This window comes from Salvelinus sp. IW2-2015, linkage group LG9 (assembly GCF_002910315.2).
Source record: "Salvelinus sp. IW2-2015 linkage group LG9, ASM291031v2, whole genome shotgun sequence".
NCBI lineage: Eukaryota > Metazoa > Chordata > Actinopteri > Salmoniformes > Salmonidae > Salvelinus > Salvelinus sp. IW2-2015.
This window is the reverse complement of record NC_036849.1, coordinates 25,627,342-25,641,293: the sequence shown is the minus strand read 5'-3', so window position 1 is coordinate 25,641,293 and position 13,952 is coordinate 25,627,342. Positions and strand designations below refer to the sequence as shown.

Sequence of the window (13,952 nt, the reverse complement as noted above, 5' to 3'; positions counted from 1 at the left end):
GGGGGGGGGGGGGGGGGCTATATCGTGAGGAGATACGCTAACCGGAGGTGAGAGAGATTGGGGGTGCTTCTAAAGTTTATGTTGTGTGATTGACTACTGCCTATAGTGTTTAGGTAAGAACATTGTTTGTGGTATTCCCCATTCACCACATGAGAGAGGAGACAGAGTAGGAAGGCGTCATTTCTCCCCAGCACACAAGGAAGGACAAAGTCCCACCACAGTACAGACGGGAGATCAAATTAGTTTATTGGCCCAGGTTCATCAGTTTTATTGACAGGTTTATGCCAGCCTTTAATTACCGCCCACTTTCACCCAACTTACCCTCGCGACCCTTGTCTCCACGATGATGATACCGTTCAGTCAGCCAACCCGAGAACTCGACCGCGGCGGTGCGGCTCTGCTGACCAATCAGAGGTCCACGCAGCTTGGGTAGATTTGTTGGCCATGGCCCTAAAATGCATATTTTTTCCCTTTTCTTAATAACCTGCGACTAGTATTCTCAGTATGCACACGGTGTGGAAGCCATAACATGTCTGTAACTCATACAAGACACACAGATATATCTCTAAATGCTAGACATCTCCTTTCTGTATTCTAGGAGAAATAGGCCTAACACGACACAGTGGCAGAGAAGTTGCTACATTTCAAATCTGGTTGCATGATACTGTATGATATGTAAACAGTGTGAAAACACTACACCGGTGAGAATGTTGGATGCACGTTACACTACCTGTAGCCTCGTCAAGAACCAGGCTTCAGCGGTATGGCAACGCCAGACACCTACCTGTAGCCTCGTCAAGAACCAAGGCTTCAGCGGTATGCAACGGCAACTACACTACCGCAGCTCGTCAAGAACCAGGCTTCAGCGGTATGGCACGCCAGACTACTCTACCTGCAGCCTCGTCAAGAACCAGGCTTCAGCGGTATGGCAAGCCAGACTACGACTACCTGTAGCCTCGTCAAGAACCAGGCTTCGGCGGTATGCAACGTCCAGACTACTCTACCTGTAGCCTCGTCAAGAACCAGGCTTCGGCGGTATGGCAACGCCAGACTACTCTACCTGTAGCCTCGTCAAGAACCAGGCTTCGGCGGTATGGCAACGCCAGACTACTCTACCTTGAAGCCTCGTCAAGAACCAGGCTTCGGCGTATGCACACGCCAGACTACTCTACCTGAGCCTCGTCAAAGACCAGGCTTCGGCGGTATGGCAACGGCAGACTACTCTACCTGTAGCCTCGTCAAGAACCAGGCTTCGCGGTATGGCAACGCAGACTACTCTACCTGTAGCCTCGTCAAGAACCAGGCTTCGCGGTATGGCACGCCAGACTACTTACCTGTAGCCTCGTCAAGAACCAGGCTTCAGCGGATGGCAACGTCCAGACTACTCTACCTGTAGCCTCGTCCAAGAACCAGGCTTCGCGTATGGCAACGTCAGACTACTCTACCTGTAGCCTCGTCAAGAACAGGCTTCGAGCGGTATGGCAACGTCAGACTTACTCTACTGATAGCCTCGTCAAGAACCAGGCTTCGCGGTATGGCAACGTCAGACTACTCTACCTGTAGCCTCGTCAAGAACCAGGCTTCAGCGGGTATGGCAACGTCAGACTACTCTACCTGTTAGCCTCGTCAAGACCAGGCTTCGGCGTATGGCAACGTCAGACTACTCTACCTGTAGCCTCGTCAAGAACCAAGGCTTCAGCGGCTTATGGCAACGTCAGACTATCTACCTGTAGCACCTCGTCAAGAACCAGGGCCTTCGGCGGCTATGGCAACGTCAGACTACTCTACCTGTAGCCTCGTCAAGAACCAGGCTTCGGCGTATGGAAGTCAGATACTCTATCTGAAGCTGTCAAGAACCACTCAGCGTTGGCAACGGCAGACTACTCTACCTTAGCCTCTCAAGAAACCAGGCTTCAGCGGTATGGCAACGTCAGACTACTCCTACCTTTAGCCTCGGTCAAGAACCAGGCTCGCCAGGTATGGCAACGCCAGACTACTCTACCTATAGCCTCGTCTCTAAGAACCAGGCTTCGCGTATGGCAACGCAGACTACTCTACCTATAGCCTCGTCAAGAACCAGGCTTTTGGCGGTATGGCAACGTCAGACTACTCTACCTGTAGCCTCGTCAAGAACCAGGCTTCGGCGGTATGGCAACGTCAGACTACTCTACCTATAGCCTCGTCAAGAACCAGGCCTTCGGCGGTATGGCAACGCCAGACTACACTACCTGTAAACTAAAGAAAGTGGCCACAACACAGTGTGTCAAGTTTTGTATGTTAAGTTTCGCAGAAAAACTTCATCCCCAAGTCAGACACACACACCCAAACACAAAATCCCCGCCACCACCCTCTTTGACCTTTTCTCCTCTAGGTGACAGATGCCTTGTGCTGACTCCCCCTCTCTCCTCTCTCCCCCCTGGATTCTGACACTCAGGAACAGTAGTGTGTGGGAATCTGAATGCGTGATGCTCCTCTACTCTCTCAGTCCGCCTGCATCTCATCTCTCAGATCTATCATCCTTTGATTGACACGGGGTAATTGGCTATTATTGAGGCTAATTTAACCCTCTGCCGCCATTCACATACCATCTGCCACCTCCACTGATCCTGACAATTCTACAAATGACTTACCCATGGGGGGGACTTTGGGGCGTGTAAGTGTCACTGGTGCTTCCTGCTTTATTTTTTGGTTGTAAGCAGGAATCAAGAGGATAGAGGATTATGGTCAGATTTGCCAAATGGAGGGTGAGGGAGAGCTTTGTATGCGTGTCTGTGTGTGGAGTATAGGTGGTCCAGAGCTTTTTTCTTTCTGATTGCACATTTAACATGCTACTAGAAATTTGGTAAAACCGATTTAAGTTACCCTGCATTAAAGTCCCCGGCTACTAGGAGCACCGCCTCTGGGTGAGCGTTTTCTTGTTTCCTTATGGTGGAATACAGCTCATTCAGTGCTGTCTTAGTGCCAGCCTCGGACTGTGGTGGTATGTAATGTGGCAAACCTCTTCAAGGTTATGAGCGTTTGTCACAAATTAAGTGGGAAACTGTCACCAAATTACCCCATAATGAGAGTTCTTTCGAACAGGACAGTACCTGTGTGTTTGTTTCGCCGTCCTGGTCCACCCAGGTCGTAGGCAAGGTCAAGGATAGCAGGGTTCGGTACACGAATCGGGTTCTCGGTAGGTCCAGGTCCAAACGCCAACAGGTGAGTCCAAAACAGTCCAGCTCATACACGGTAAATCCAGCCAATATCTATTGTCTCTTTCTCTACGGTTCATAGATCCTTCCAGCCCTCTCTTCCTCTTCCTGGTTTTTCTTGACCCTTTATCTGTGTGTCGGCTCCACCTTCTGAGGTTTCCCCTTGCTTCTGGGACTTGTAGTTTTGGCAGTCAGCCATTTTGTGATCTGTAGTTCTGATCGGGGTGACCATTTTAGTGATCGGGCAGAGCCCGTTTATTAGTTCTGCTCTCACATATCTGCCATTTATCACTCGACCCCCTTCTTTGCCACATTAAACAGCTACAAAGAATACAGATGAAAACTCTCTCGGTAGATAGTGTGGTCTACAGCTTATCATGAGATACTCTACCTCAGGTGAGCAATAGCTCGAGACTTCCTTAGATATCGTGCACCAGCTGTTGTTTACAAAAATACATAGACCCTTGTGAGCTTGTCTTACTAGACGCCGCTGTTCTATCCTGCCGGTACATCGTATAACCAGCCAGCTGTATGTTGATATTGTCGTCGTTCAGCGACGACTCCGTGAAGCATGAGATGTTACAATTTTAATGTCCCATTGGTAGTTTAATCTTCCGCGTAACTCAACGATTTTATTCTCAAAAGATTGCACATTTGCTAGCAGAATGGAGGGAAGTGGAGGCTTATTTAATCGCCTACGAATTCTCAGAAGGCAGCCCGACCTTCGGCCCCTCTTTCTCGCCTCCTCTTCACGCAGATCACGGTGATCGGGGCCTGTTCCCGAGGAAGCAGTATATCCTTTGCGTCGGGCTCGTCAGAGTCATGAAAGGAAAAAAAGGATTCTGCTAGTCCGTGGTGAACAATCGCAGTCCTGATGTATACAAGTTATTTTCAGTCATAAGAGACGGTAGCGGCAACATTATGTACAAAATAAGTTAAAAAATAAGTTACAAACAATGCAAATAAACGAACAAATAACACAATCGGCTGGGTGCACGTAAAACATCTGCCTTCTTTTCTCTCTCTCACTCGCTCACTGCGCTCAACATGCACACCCAACACGCACGCACGCACGCACGCACGCACGCACGCACGCACACACACACACACACACACACACACACACACACACACACACACAGCCAGAAAGGTACAGTGACTGAAGTACACTCTTTTAGTCAGGTGACAGCGATGGGAGTAGACTCACACAGACAAGGGACTAACTCTTAGACCTAGTCAAGTACATTGATGGAGGACTCCTGATACAGCCTCATAAATGAGCAGCAAGGGGGCTTTTTCCAGTTTTTTTCTGATTAGCAATTGTGTTAGTACAAGTGTTTAGTGTGTTAGTGCTGGAACAAAAGCCTGCTGGGTTGGTGACCACTGCTTTGATTTTGTACGATGATAACATACTTGTCATAAACAAAACATAATCCTAAAGTTGTGTTATTAATTTTTTTATTGACAGGTTTGGGCGGTGAATTCTGTTGGTCGTTCAGGAAGCCAATGGGCCAATGGGAGAACAGGTCCCGCCCCTCCTGAGGGTGTTGGCCCGCCAACCTTCCTGCGTATCTTAGCAACCTCGGCTGTTGTTGACATCCGCCCCCCTACAAGGCCCAATGGCATCGTCAGCCTTTACAGGGTGTTCTCAGAGGGCCCCAACGCTACACACACACTGGTAACACACACACTCTGGTAACACACACACTCTGGTAACCCACACACACTGGTAACACACACACTCTGGTAACACACACGCACAGACTGGTAACACACACACATTCTGGTAACACACACATACAGTCTGGTAACACACACACACAGTCTGGTAACACACACACAGTCTGGTAACACACACACAGTCTGGTAACACACACACATTCTGGTAACACACACACAGTCTGGTAACACACACATTCCCGGACAACAAACACTATTGAGACACACACTCACTAGTAACACACACACATACACGGGTAACACACAAGCACACACCGAAGAGATTGTCACTTTTCTGTGACAATCTCTCTATCGGTCTCTCTCTGTCTCTCTCTCAGCTTTCAGAGGGGATATCTCGTCAGCAGACCCTCCATGGCCTGAGTCCATACACTCAGTACTGGGTAGGAGTAGAGGCCTGTACCTGCTACCAGTGCTGCAGCCAGGGCCCCATGAGTGAGCTGCGCACCCAGGCCTCCCCCCCAGCACAGCAGCCATCCCCTCGACCAGTGGCTCTGACATCACGCTCAGCACAGGTGGAGTGGGACGAACCGCTCGCCCCCAACGGACTCATAGAGAGGTAGAGAGAGAAACACAAGCACATACAGTACCAGTCAAAAGTTTGGACACGCCTACTCATTCCAGGGTTTTTCTTTATTTTGACTATTTTCTACATTGTAGAATAATAGTGAAGACATCAACACAATGAAATAACACATATGGAATCATGTAGTAACCAAAAAAGTGTTAAACAAATCAAAATATATTTTATTTTTGAGATTCTTCAAAGTAGCGCCACCCTTCGCTACACTCGCATTAACATCTGCTAACCATGTGTATGTGACAAATAAAACTTYATTGGATTTGATGACAGCTTTGCACTCTTGGCATTCTCTTAACCAGCTTGACCTGGAATGCTTTTCTAACAGTCTTGAAAGAGTTCCCACACTTGTTGCCTGCTTTTCCTTCTCTCTGCAGTCCAACTCACCCCAAACCATCTCAACTGGGTTGAGGTTGGGTGATTGTGGAGGCCAGGTCATCTGATGCAGCACTCCATCAATCTCCTTGGTCAAATAGCCCTTACACAGCCTGGAGGTGTGTTGGGTCATTTTCCTGTAGAAAAACAAATGACAGTCCCACTAAGTGCAAATCAGTTGGGATGGCGTATTGCTGTGGAAGCCATGCTGGTTAAGTGTGCCTTGAATTCTAAATAAATCCCTGACAGTGTCACCAGCAAAGCACCCCCAGACCATCATACCTCCTCCTCCATGCTTCACGGTGGAAACCAAACATGCGGAGATCATACGTTCACCTATTCTGCATCTCACAGTTGCAAAGAAAAAGCCACATCTCAGACTGGCCAATAAAAAAAAATGAAGATGAGCAAAAGAACACAGACACTGGACAGAGGAACTCTGCCTGTAAGGACAGCTTCCCGGAGTCGCCTCTTCACTGTTGACGTTGAGACTGGTGTTTTGCGGGTACTATTTAATGAAGCTGCCAGTTGAGGACTTGTGAGGCGTTTGTTTCTCAAACTAGACACTCTAATGTACTTGTCCTCTGGCTCAACTGTGCACCGGGGCCTCCCACTCCTCTCTCTATTCTGGTTAGAGCCAGTTTGCACTGTTCTGTGAAGGGAGTAGTACACAGCGTTGTACGAGATCTTCGGTTTCTTGGCAATTTCTCACATGGAATAGCCTTCATTTCTCAGAACATGAATAGACTGACGAGTTTCAGAAGAAAGGTCTTTGTTTCTGGCCATTTTGAGCCTGTATCGAACCCAAAAATGCTGATGCTCCAGATACTCAACTAGTCTAAAGAAGGCCAGTTGTATTGCTCAACAGTTTTCAGCTGTGCTAACATAATTGCAAAATGATAAACTTGGATTAGCTAACAAAATGTGCCATTGGAACACAGGAGTGATGGTTGCTGATAATGGGCCTCTGTACGCTATGTAGTATTCCATTCAAAATCAGCCGTTTCCAGCTACAATAGTCATTTCAACATTAACAATGTCTACACTGTATTTCTGATCTATTTTATTTTATTTAATGGACAAAAAATGAGCTTTTCCTTCTAAACAAGGACATTTCTAAGACCCCAAACTTTGACGGTTGAGTATATATATTTATTTATTAACACTCTGCTTCCACTTTCACTCTGCTCTTTTCCCTTCCTCTATCTGCTTCTCGTGTGAGCTGCACATTCGTTCTCTGCCCCAGCCTCCCCGCATCCGCCGCTCTGGTGGAGGGACCAATAGAAACGCGGTTCTTCGGGAGGGGCAGGAACACAACGTAACAGGTCTGCAGCCCTACTCTAGCTACCAGCTCAGCGCTACGTGTTATAACAGCAATGGGTAGTACCGCCTCCATCTGGACTACTGTTACTACACTCACTGAGGGTAAGGCATCTAACCCCTGACCTCTTACCCTAGCCCTGTTATAACAGCATGGGTAGTACCGCCTCCATCTGGACTACTGTTACTACACTAACTCTCCCTCTCTCTCTCTCTTCTCCAGCTCCTCAGTATATCTCTCCATTTGAGGTGTACAGTAACCTGACTCTGGTGTGGCTGGACTGGAGTGCCTCTTTCTCTCTGAACGGTCTTCTGAGAGACTACTCACTGACAGACAACAACCTGAGAGTCTACATTGGCTTCCACAGCTACCTCTATATACCCCGCACCTCAGAGAAGAGTGAGACAACACACACACACTTCACACACACACACCTCACACACACACACACACACACACAGTCCCTCTATGAGCAATATCTTTCCATCTGATTAGTTCTGAAGATGTGTTTTTTGTAACATTACTCTACTACTCTTACAGATCTCTCTCTCCTCCTTCTCTCCCTCCCTCCCTCCCTCCTTCCTTCCCTCCCTCCTTCCTTCCTTCCTTCCCTCCCTCCTTCCCTCAGCCCTCTCCCTCCAGGTGACCTGTACCACAGACATTGGCAGTGCCAGCACCCCTATCATCAGATACAGTCCTGCTACAGGCATGAGTGAGACAGCACACACACACACACACACAAACTCTATGCCAGGAGTCACCAACTGGTCATTCTCGATTGATTGGTCGACGATCTTCGCCAACAATAAAGCCTTGCGTTCCTATTTTTCTTTTGTCTTGCGCTGTTGGTGATAGGTGCACTTGATTCAAGTGCATCGGGTAGGCAAAGTGTTGCCATTTTGAACCATTTAATTAGTTTGAAGGGACAAACTCCGCCTACCCAGCGTACCAGGAGAGCTAAATCAAGTGCTCCTACTGCGCTGGCCAATCGGATAGCTCAAATCACACTACAGCTTCCAGGACCCTGGCCACAGCAAAGTTTGATACGAGCCTACATGAGATTTCATAATTTAAAAAACCATGACCAGAGCCAGTCTGTCAAAGAATACAGCAAAGAGCTGCTGTTTCTATGAGTGAGTTCATGTTTAAGTTTTTATCCAGCACTGTTTAACACTATTACAAAACATAAAACATGCGTCGCCCTTCTTCCACTTGTGCTTCAACCAGCGCTGCAGCTACAATGAATGAGTAGCCAAGTGCATCGACAGCCCTGCGTTTTATTATTAACAGCTCTCTGTGTCTATTTTAATATCGAGGAAAATTTCACTTTCTCTGGTCATAGGAACAACATGAATTTGGGCATAAGGCTGAAATAATGTGGTGCGACTCGAGTTTGGTCATCAGGTAGAAGACGGTGTCCCCTCTCACCGGAGGAATGTAGAGAGCAGGGACCGTGAGAGGCTTCTCTCTCTCCTGACATTGATCGTCAGTTGCAGGTACCATCAGTCCAGTAAAATAAAAAAGCMAATTATTTAAATGTATCCTCAGCTGTGCTTCACAAGTGCTACACCAACTGATTTATTTAGTAATCAAAGCTCGAGTTTTGCAATATAATATGGTCTGAGAAGAACAATATTGGCAGATCAAGCATATAATGAATATGCTGTGATAATGTATTAAACCTACTGCACAAACCTCATTCCTACAGAACTGTTTTTTTTTCTTTTTTTTTTTCTTTTTTTCTGAGCGGTAGATCTCGGTTTGCTTTTGGACTTTTTGGAATGTGATCTTGACTCAGAAAGGTTGGTGACCACTGCTCTATGCTAACCCTAGTGTTTGGGTGTATCATATTCCTACTCTAAGCTGCACACCTCCACACTCTCTCTTCCCAGGTCCGGTGGAGCCCACCCCAGGAGGGAAGCAGGGTGTGGGGACCCAGGGAGCTCCAGTCTACTCTGAGATGTGGTTCATCCTGCTGCTAGTCTTTCTGGGTCTCCTGGTCCTGGCTGTGCTGCTGGGCCTGGTGCTGAGGAGGGCCCTGAGGAAAGAACCCTTCATTAGAGAACGCCCCCCTCTCGTCCCCCTGCAGAAGAGGAGCCAGGCGGGAGGAGACGCTTACATGGTGAGAGAGAGAGGCCCAATTCCAAACACCCCCTATCCGTAACCCTAGGTACTTTGTGTAGACCTTAAAGGATTGAATAATTATTAGCAATGTGGTTATGGTTCTATCTTGTCATTGCTAATACCTGTCCATATGTTTTAAATTAAGTATATACACTTTTCTTATACTGAAGATTTGTGAACAGGCAGTCTTATGAAATGAGCTCTTCAATTCAGCCTCATGCCCACTAGAGGGCGATGACATCCCATGTATTATGTACGAGCAGAGGTGCCCTCTTGTGGTTCTGAAATGCCTGAATCCTTTTTCTGTATGTGTAATAATGTATGTAAAGACATTGACAACTAATTGTACATTTGCTTCAGACGATTTCAGTTTCCTTCTTTTTATATTCTGTCATTATTTTCTGTATTCCATTTTCTTCTTGCCTTCCTCTTTTTCTTCCCGTCCTTCCTTCTTGCCCTCTCTTTCCTACTTGTCCTTTCTGWTCTCCTCTTTCCTCCTCTCCTACCCCTCTTGTCTCCTCCCTCTCAGAGGCCGTATTCTGACATGTGTTCTAAACATCACGCCAGTACTCTCCTCCTCACTGACCTCTCCACTGTTGCAGTAAGCCTGTCTCTGTCTCTCTGTCTGTATATGTCTCTGTCCACACACGTATCCCTTGACATGCTAATAACACGTGTGTGCTTCTACATCAGGGTTCCCCAACTGGCGGCCCACGGGTGATTTTAATTAGCCCTCCAAGTTTTCTGAGCAAAAAAAACGGGTAACACTTTACTTGACAGCCAGTGTCATACCATGTTATGACACAGTCATAATAACTATGTCATAATATGTCATAACCGCTGGCATAACCTGTCATTATTTTTTATTTTTTTATTTCACCTTTATTTAACCAGGTAGGCTAGTTGAGAACAAGTTCTCACTTACAACTGCGACCTGGCCAAGATAAAGCAAAGCAGTGCGACACAAACAACAACACAGAGTTACCACATGAATAAAAACAAGCGTACAGTCAAAACACAATAAACATTTTTAAAAAGTCTATATACAGTGTGTGCAAATGGCGTGAGAAGTAAGGCAAGAAATAGGCCAAGTAGCAAGTAATTACAATTTAGCAAATGAACACTGGAGTGATAAATGAGCAGATGATGATGTGCAAGTAGAAAATACTGGGGTGCAAAAGAGCAGAAAAAGTAAATAAAAACAATATGGGGATGAGGTAGGTAGACTGGATGGGCTATTTACAGATGGCTATGTACAGCTGCAGCAATCGGTTAGCTGCTCGCGATAGCTGAATATTAAAGTTAGTGAGGGAAATATAAGTCTCCAGCTTCAGCATTTTTCAATTCATTCCAGTCATTAGCAGCAGAGAACTTGGAAGGAAAGGCGGCCAAAGGTGGTGTTGGCTTTGGGATGACCAGTGAGATATACCTCTGGAGCGCGTGCTACAGGTGGGTGTTGTTATCGTGACCAGTGAGCTGAGATAAGGCGGAGCTTTACCTAGCAAAGACTTATAGATGACCTGGAGCCAGTGGGTTTGGCGACGAATATGTAGCGAGGGCCAGCCGATTAGAGCATACAGGTCGCAGTGGTGGGTAGTATATTGGGCTTTGGTGACAAAATGGATGGCACTGTGATAAACTGCATCCAGTTTAGAGTGTTTGGAGGCTATTTTGTAGATGACATCGCCGAAGTCGAGGATCGGTAGGATAGTCAGTTTTACGAGGGTATGTTTGGCGGCGTGAGTGAAGGAGGCGTTGTTGCGGAATAGAAAGACGATTCTAGATTTAATTTTGGATTGGAGATGTTTGATATGAGTCTGGAAGGATAATATGGTCATAACACTGTCATGGCCCATATTTACACCTGTTGTGACATACACCTACATAAGATTGTCAAAACCCACATTTATGTTCCTGAAATCTGCTCCTGCATTCATCCCAGTCATCAGCAACAGAGCATTGGAATAGGTGTATGTCTGACATCAACGTGTGCACAATTACATGATAATTTAATATGGTCAATTTTAAAAAATGTATACATAACAAACATACTGTGGGCTATGGTGTAATGGAATGTTTTGCCTTGTGTGGTAGGTTTTGTAGGTGTCATAACCAGCCATAAAATAACACATATGACACGCAGGTCTAAATATATGGGTAATGACAGTGTTATGACCATGTTGTGACAGGTTGTCAGCTGTTGTGACATGGTTATGACCATATTATAACATGTTATGACGCTGGGTGTCAAGTAAAGTGTTACCGAAATATATATATTTATTTGTTTTTTTATTGTTGGACATAAAAGACTAAAAACACCAGCAAATCAGCTCCAAGTGATTTTAATTTTGGAAATCTGTTCCCAGCTATTCTCACACATAATAGAGATACATGTGATCGTATTCAAATGGAAGGTTTGAAATTATTATGTTTTAGTCAAATATTATATCTGCTTGGGCTTCTTCTGCTTGGGCTTCTTCTGCTTGGGCTTCTTCTGCTTGGGCTTCTTCTGCTTGGGCTTCTTGTGGTCAATTTGCAGTGTGCAAATTGTAATTAGGTTCTGGCCCCCTGATCTTCCGTTCAAGAAAAACATTGCAGTGCGGCTGAATCTAGTTAATGATCCCTGTTCTACATTTTGTTAACACGTATGTGCCTCAACACCGTTCTGACACGTATGTGCCTCAACACCGTTCTGACCCGTATGTGCCTCAACACCGTTCTGACCCGTTATGTCCTCAACCAGATACACCGTTCTGCACACGTATCTGTGCCTCAATCACGTTCGACCCGACCGTTCTGACAACGTATCCCGTGCCTCAAAACCGTTCTGACCGTATGTGCCTCAACACCGTTCTGACCCGTATGTGCCTCAACCACCGTCTCTGACCCGTATGTGCCTCAACACCGTTCTGATCACGTTGTGCCTCAACACTTCTGACCGTATGGCCTCAACACCGTTCTGAACCCGTATGTGCCTCAACACCGTTCTGACACGTATGTGCCTCAACACCGTTCTGACACGTATGTGCCTCAAACACACGTTCTGTACCCATATGTGCCTCAACACCGTTCTGACACGTTGTGCCTCAAACCGTTCTGAGACCCGTTGTGCCTCAAACACGTTCTGACCCGTATGTGCCTCAACACCGTTCTGACCCGTGGTGCCTCAACACCAGCGTTCTGACACACGTATGTGCCTCAACACCGTTCTGACACGTATGTGCCTCAACACCGTTCTGACACGTATGTGCCTCAAAAGTCTAATATGCAAACCGTTCTGACACGTATGTGCCTCAACACGTTCTGACCCGTGTGTGCCTCAACACCGTTCTGACCCGTATTGCCTCAACACCGTTCTGACCCATCGTGTGTCCTCAAAACACCGTTCTGACCCGTATGTATTCCTCCTCTAAAGTTGAGAGAAGGAACAGGAGCGACCACTAGCAAATCACAACACAACTTCACAAGCACATAGCTGATGATGTCACAGCACTGCCTCTGCCCCACAGTTTCTGATACGGTAAACAGACTGTCTAGAGGGACAGCAACGTGACTTCTAAAGAGCTACACTATGACTATGAGGTAGAGGGGAGAGAGTGTGTGCAATGCCACCCTACTGTATACGACCTTATGTGGACTGGTTAAGGGGGAAAAGGGAGTGTGGCATGCACCCTACTATGATACAACCTTATTGACTGGTTAAGGGGGAAGAGGGAGTGTGCATGCACCCTAACTGCTTCAACCTTATTGACTGGTTAGGGGAAAGGGAGCCCGTTGCATGCACCCTACTGTATACAACCTTATTGCTGGTTAAGGGGGGAAAGGAGTGTGCATTGCATCTACCACTAACTCTTACACACTTAGGCAGCATGAGAGACGTGTGCATGTACCACACCTAATAACCCCAAATGGAACATGCCATGATTTGAAGTCTTGACTAACACGTATTACAATCACTGGTGTCACTGATTTCTCCTGGAGGGTGAGATGAAATTTGGGTGATTCTTGATTCAGTCCTGGCCTTTGTCCTTCTGTTTAGAATTGACACTTTAATGGTTAACAATGACCATTTAATGTGGATATGTGGGTCGTGTTTCTCTTGGTGTGTGACATACTGTTTTAGTATGTGGGATACTTCTATTGTACTGGCGTGTGTGTTAATGTTTTAGTATGTGGATACTTATATCTGTGGTGGGTAGTATGTTTCAGTATGTATACTTCTATGTCTGTGTGGGTAGAGTTGTATACTTCTTGTGGTAGTTATGTCAGTATGTGGATACTTCTATTGTATGGCGTGTGTGTTAATGTTTAGTATTGGTATGTGGCTGATGATTGTGTTGATGAAGGTCGGTATACATTGCATTTCAATTTCCTCTACTTCCTGTTACCCATCACCCCGCCAGGGCCTGACGGACAGTAAGATTGGGGCGGAGGCTCACGGTTCAGCCCCATGTCGGTCTCCGTGTGCCCAGCCAATCACAGCTCAGCCACCCTACTCCCAGAACTCCTGCACCGCAGCGTCAGTCAGCTGATCGAACAGGACAGGAAGTCTCTTGATGGGGGAGGGAGGACAAGACTCTGGGCTGGTGAGAGGGGAGGGACAAGACTCTGGCTGGTGAGG

At 46.6% G+C, this 13,952-nt stretch overlaps 2 protein-coding genes across 3 annotated transcripts in view; both read left to right on the top strand.

The window, feature by feature from the left end:
* The window catches only part of ush2a (Usher syndrome 2A (autosomal recessive, mild)), a 43,866-nt gene extending 38,222 nt beyond the window's left edge, over window positions 1-5,644 (top strand). Inside the window, exons 8-9 of the mRNA XM_023995017.2 lie at window positions 4,663-4,872; window positions 5,252-5,644. Coding sequence (XP_023850785.1) covers window positions 4,663-4,872; window positions 5,252-5,494 — 453 coding nt within the window. The 3' untranslated portion in view covers window positions 5,495-5,644. The remainder of the gene's footprint in view (window positions 1-4,662; window positions 4,873-5,251) is intronic.
* Window positions 5,645-7,160: 1,516 nt separating this feature from the next.
* Window positions 7,161-13,952, top strand: part of LOC111968352 (usherin) — a 10,517-nt gene continuing 3,725 nt past the window's right edge. The window contains exons 1-5 of one of the 2 annotated variants that reach the window (XM_070445234.1): window positions 7,161-7,311; window positions 7,430-7,606; window positions 7,836-7,919; window positions 9,100-9,329; window positions 9,861-9,932. In XM_070445234.1, the coding sequence (XP_070301335.1) occupies window positions 7,263-7,311; window positions 7,430-7,606; window positions 7,836-7,919; window positions 9,100-9,329; window positions 9,861-9,932 (612 nt within the window). In that variant the 5' untranslated portion in view covers window positions 7,161-7,262. Of the gene's footprint in view, window positions 7,607-7,835; window positions 7,920-9,099; window positions 9,330-9,860; window positions 9,933-13,952 lie in introns of both variants that reach the window. The other variant, XM_070445233.1, reaches the window with a different exon arrangement.